The sequence below is a fragment of the Rhamphochromis sp. 'chilingali' genome (assembly GCF_963969265.1).
Source record: "Rhamphochromis sp. 'chilingali' genome assembly, chromosome: 21".
Lineage (NCBI taxonomy): Eukaryota > Metazoa > Chordata > Actinopteri > Cichliformes > Cichlidae > Rhamphochromis > Rhamphochromis sp. 'chilingali'.
In genome coordinates this window covers 13,525,382-13,531,381 of record NC_137949.1, presented here as the reverse complement: position 1 = coordinate 13,531,381, position 6,000 = coordinate 13,525,382, and the positions used below count along the sequence as shown (strand labels likewise).

At 42.3% G+C, this 6,000-nt stretch overlaps 1 protein-coding gene across 2 annotated transcripts in view; it reads left to right on the top strand.

Annotated features, from left to right (window-relative positions):
* The first annotated feature begins 1,203 nt into the window (after positions 1-1,203).
* sntg2 (syntrophin, gamma 2) overlaps positions 1,204-6,000 on the top strand; it is a 108,907-nt gene continuing 104,110 nt past the window's right edge. For both annotated transcript variants that reach the window (XM_080870681.1, XM_080870680.1), the window contains exon 1: positions 1,204-1,579. In XM_080870681.1, the coding sequence (XP_080726807.1) occupies positions 1,511-1,579 (69 nt within the window). In that variant the 5' untranslated portion in view covers positions 1,204-1,510. The remainder of the gene's footprint in view (positions 1,580-6,000) is intronic.

The following is a 6,000-nucleotide window of genomic DNA, read 5'->3' as shown; positions in this document are numbered from 1 at the left end:
TTATTTTTGGAGTCCTATCAGTTTAGGTTGAGCACCAATAAATAGATAATGGTGCTCCAGTGGGCTTAAGTGGTAGTTCTTACTGAGGGCAGAGCTGCACGGGTTTTCTTTAATATAAAATACAGAAATGTATTTTAACATGTGAGCTGCTTCATCTATGCACAGCCTTTTGACCTTTGCAGTTCTGCCTCAAGAAATGTTTACCTGAAACTCAAGGCTGCACACTCAACTCCACAAGGCCTGCTGTATTTGCAGTAGCAGTAATAAGTTGGAAAGCAGATTTTTTTTTCTCCTCCCCAAATCCATAACAGCCATAAAACATCAGATTTTGCAGGATGCTGAGTGGGAAGCCAGCCATTGAAGTATGAAGCTGAAGTAGCTTCCCTAACAATTGCACCTCTCCCAGTCCTCTGATGATAACTTTTCATACTCTGATGAAAGTGCTAGGCTGTAATATATTGCAATGGGGCGCTTTGTCATTGTTACTCTCCCAGATCCACATTAGCGCTCTAATCCGGAACATAAAAAAATACAAAACAAAAGTCTGTCACTGATTATAGGGCTGTAACCACACAGAATGAAACCCTCTCTCAGGTATTGTGTGCCCTTAGATAGTTGTGAGTCTATTTTTAACCTCTATTTCTCCTGGAAAAAAGAAAGATGGTTATTAGAAGAGGTATCATATTCTGTGTATAAAGCTGTCTATACCACTGAAATCCAACATGAGTCAGGCCGCATTGGCTGGATCCCTGAGGCCAGCTCTGAGGAGCCGGTGATAAGATTGACTTAAAAAAAAAAAAAAAAATAAAAAAAGCCCTTCTCTGACCCATCACCCTCCATCAGGAAGATGAGCCTTCTTTCCCTCAAGCGCGGCTTTGAGGATGCCACAGAAATTAATTTGTGCCAGTATCCATTAACAATTACCGTGCTCACACAGTCGGGGAGCCTTCACCTGGCCGCAAAGTTCAAGGACAATGTTGCTGTTTAGTGAACATAAATGTTGTTGATTGCAATATAGCCCATCATTAGAGGATCCGAGCACTAATTATGATAAATATGCATCCGTGATTTCTGCTGATTAAAATGCCTCCAGGACTCCAGCATCAGTGAACGGGTTAATGTGCTGTGGTTTGACGCAGGAATGGTTAATAGGAGGACAGGCAGCAGGTGGGGAGTCATGCAGACTGATGAGGAGCAGCAGCAGCAGCAGAAGAAGCAGAGGAGCCGCTGTGTGCTGACAGTTGGGGCTGAGCCGGTGAGAAACGAGCAGCGACGGGCGCTCCTAGTTCGTCCCTGCAGCGGGCACCATCGTGGTCATCTCAGGATACGCACGGCTGTTTTCCTGTTTTTCCTTTTTCGAAGAACCCCCGAGCTTTTCAGGCATGCTTTCTCCTTCTGTCTTCGTGGGTAAGCGGGACGCCGGTGAATAACACTTCCCTTCAGCGGCTGGATAAATGACTTGAGAAACTCTCGTCGAAGTGAGCGGACAGAGAAAGCGGTTGTACGGGAGATGAATGTTACCGGGAAACAGCAACCTGAGCTGATCGAGCGACCCGCCAGCCTCCCGGTTCCAACTTCGGCAAGTAAACCCTTTCAGTCATTCACAGGGAATGACTGAAAGATTTCAGTCATTCCCTGTGAATGACTGAAATCTAACAGCAGTTTGCAGTTTCCGTGTTAGGGCACTCCGAAAGAGCACTCGGGCAGTTCGTCCGCTCATGTGGAAGGCAGCTCCAAGCTTCCTTTAAAATTATACTATTTATGCTTCTTTGCTTTTAACTGCTTGACGCTGCACAGGCTCGCGTTCAGGTGTCAATCGTTTCCAAAGCGTCATGAATAGCTGTACAGTTCGGCATACATCTAGAAAACTATCGCTCTCTTACTTAAAAAACAAACAAACGTTCAACTTTTCTAGATGGCGTTTTGCTGGTCATATAACGATAAATGATCTATTAGGCATGAGCTGCTGGTATCCAAGTGCTACAGGTTTAAGAACAATATCTATGGAAACATGGCTATTTTATGTATTATTTATTGTTGCATTAGCCGAATCCAGCAAAAGACTATACTAATGTCTTATTGCTGTTTATTACATTATTTGAACAGTGTAATTGAACAAACGAGCGCGTAATCATTACATTGGCTAATTCCTAAATTAAGTCTGGTACGTAGTTTCTTCTCTATGATGAAACGGCGCGTTTGGTTAAATGATTATCCGGTATGATTTGATAGGTTGTAGCATTTATGTTGCAGGTGCACTAAGCAGCTTAGCTCTTATAGCTTGATATTATTTTTCACATTTAATTTAACTCTTTACAGTAACAATAATAAAAAACAAACAAACCAGTGTTCACGATTTGAGATGACAACAAAATAAGTTTAAATAAGTGACTGCTAATTGTTTCCGTTATAGCGCTCTCGAACCCCAGTTGTAATACAGCTATTATTATTATTATTGTTATAATTATTATTATTATTATTATCACCATCTTTTGTCGTGAGTTCACCGAGCTTCCTTCAGGGCTTCATATTTAGCAGGATATCATGTTTAGGCTACTTTAGCAAGAAAACAGATGACCTGACCTTTTACCAGACTTTCATATTCTGTGAGTCAGCTCTGTAAAGAAAAGTCCATCATAGGCTGCAGGACATATTACTTAACCAAGCACTGTCTTCAGAAATAGGGTTAAAATTATATATCACCACTTGCATCCACAGTTGATTTTTCATATGTGTCAGTAAACATGTTTCCATGGATACCTTGCTGTAAAGTTTTAAATTCTTGGTTCATTTAAAAGGACAGCTTCTGGCACATCTTTACCTACATTTGTCCTTTTGTCGCCTTCGCTGGGCGTCCAGCACCTTTAATTCAATTGAAGCCACTGCCTTGCTTTCACAAAGCCATTAAATACTGGATATCTGAGCCTCTGGGGACACACAAGTCTTGAGCTTAACTCTATTTAGAGTGCGTTCAGTTTCCACACACTTCCACTCTCCATTTACCACTGAGTAATGGCTAAGATTATACAGTAAGCACAAGTAAACAGTTGCAAATTGCAAGAGAATCTCCCATTCCACAACTCGTGTTTATGACAGTGTAATGTAAAGTTTCAGGCTGGTAAGCATGGACTTAATAGCTAGGTTTCATTTGACGTAGACGTGACGTCGACGTAAAGCGCGAAATTTGACTGGCGGTCGGAAGTGAAAAAGATAAGCGCAAAATCACAGACAGACAGTACGCAAAATGCCTATGTCCTGTTGTGTTTACGGATGCTCCAGTAGGTCGACCAGAGAAACTGATAAACGGTATTTTAGGGTACCAAAAATAGCCCAACGAAGAGGAGAAAAATGGAAAATTCTAACCGAAAAACGTAGGAAAAAATGGATTTTAAATTTACGTTTACAGTCGGGAGGAGCAGAGTCTGCCAATGCCCGTGTCTGCAGCGACCACTTCGTCAGAGGTAATGTTATGTTTGCAAACGAACTTATTAGCATTAGGTTGTCGTTAAATTCTCGTTTACTTAGTGCTTTTAAGTTAGTAGTCTAATATTGACTTGATTGGGACTATAGGCTGCCCAAGTGCTTTGGATGACGTAGAGTCGGAGGACTGGGCTCCGACGGTCAATCTCGGCTACGAACGAAAACCCAGATCGGAATCAGTTCTCAAACGAGAGAAAAGAATGAAGCTTAAGGCAGAACAGCATCGATGTGCAGAGGCGATTTTGGATATGCAACAGACGGCTGAGAGCCCGGATTTGAGCCTAGTAGTGACAGTGGAGAACAGGCTACTAACCCTGCCATACAATTGCAATGAGCTGCAATCACTTCTCCATCCTCCTTTGCAATTACCCAAGTCTTCAGAGGTGTCTCGTTAGACCGCTGAGAATGGTTTACCTTGAAACAAACAACTGTCACTCTAACGAAGTCCTAAGGATGTGGCATGTTTGTTGACGTTAAAGCCGCTACCGCTAACTGTTAGCGTGTTTAAGATAAAGCAATATAAGAACAAACACTCACCCTTGCAAACACCAAACTGTATCCATCACGGAGACGTTTTGTTCCAAGGTTGTGGACCCACCCGCTGACAAAAAAATTGTACGCCTCCAGACTCTTGAAAGCTTTCATTTGCTGCCTAGTGTAGTAAGAAGTCTGGAGGACCAAGTAGTTGGTGATATCCACAGCCTCGATAGTAGGCAAATCCTTTACTTCTGTGGTGTATTCGGACATTTTCAAAGAATACGGATCACGTCCGATATATTTTTTAACTATCTGTTTATATCTCTCCCGAGAAACGGGGTCTAAAGTTGCACAATAGCTGCTCTCCTGACTCTCCACAGTGTCCTCCATGTTTACTTCCGCCCTCCACTCAAAAATCGCGCTGCCTCCGCACGTCATCAGAACCACGTGACCGCAACCCAACTATTGTGCCTGGAATTAACAAAATGTAGTTTGGCATGTCCTTCAGCAGTTTCAAATATCAGGGTAATCTGGCTTGAATTAATGCCAAAATGTGTTAATTATAGATGCTTTATTATATGCAGTTAGGCTGCTTGGAAGATTCCAGAGACGGATTCGAGTTTGCATCCAAAGTGCTTTACCATATTTCCCGTTTTTACTCCCCCCTCCCCAATTTAGGTCATATATATTTGGATTATGTTGTTTTAAGGGGTTTTTACTCCATCTTCAGTCAAAGGGAATGTTAAACATGAAACCGCAATCATAAAATTTGGATTTTTCAAACACGGAGATGCCCTGAATTTATCTGGGTGATTGGCAATCACTGATAAATTAGATGACAGTGCTGGGAAGGCACACCTCTCCTATTTTTTTCCTTTGTTATTCCCATAGCACGCTGGGTGCATATCAACAAATATTTGATGCCCCCTAATGATGAAGCATCTGAGACGTGATTACTGTGAAGACTTGCGTAAACCAGGGTGTAGCAAAAGTAAGGAATAATTCAGGTTTGTATTGAATTGTCTGAAGGTGTTTGAAGAGTCAGTGGATACAGTAAACTGAGTCCTCCTGTCCAAATACAAGCAGCTCTCTGCCTACAGTGTGTGTGTGTGTGTGTGTGCATTAGTTTTGCCATGTTTGAATTGTATGTCACGGTATATTAGTGCTGTGATTGGCAGGCAGGGTGTTTTCCTGCCTCTGCACGCTGGGAGAGACTCCATCCCCGACTTAGTTCAAGCAGTATATTTGTGTGGTGAACACTTGAAAAATGTAACTCTTCCTACATAATTCTCTGCCTTTGCCTGGATTCTGGACTGTGTTTCAGCAGCTTATTGATGAACCCATCACTAAGATGTGCCAAAATTCATAATTACTGGATAGTTTTTGTGCCGTTTTGACTTCATAACAAATGAACTGTGGTCAGAAAGTTTAGCAAAAATCTAGAAAAGTTCAAACCATTCCTGATTTAATTTTAATAGAGCCACAGAGTCTTAATCAGATTCGGTCCGTAAACTGATCCTAGGGGAATAAATTCATGATGCAGAATGCTTAAGTAAACAACGGTCATGCTCACCCTCGTGCTGTGCCAGTTTTCTGTTTTCCAAGTTTTGGGTTTTTCTAGTGAATCGTAATGTTTGGTTTATGGGTTGTAGCCATGTGTCCATGTATCAATTACCTTCCACTTATCCAAAGTTGAGTCACAGTGGAAATGAGCTAAGCACAGTAATCCAAAAAATCATTCTTCCTAGCACTTTCCAATTCTTCCTGGTAGACCTCAAGCCATTCCCCGACCAGCTGAAATCCAACCTCCTCAGTGTGTTCTGGGTCTACCCGGGATCCCCTCACTGATGGGCATGCTTGTAAAATCTTTTGAAGGGATGCACCTGCCCAGAAGGCATCTTAACCAGATGTCTGAAGCACTTCTTCATGTTGAAAAAAGGCAGTTGGAGCGGCTCGCTTCTGATATCAGCGTTTCTCACCCTACCGCTAAGCCCGACCCCAGCATTCTTACAGAAGAATCTCATCATGGCTCCTTGAGCTTGT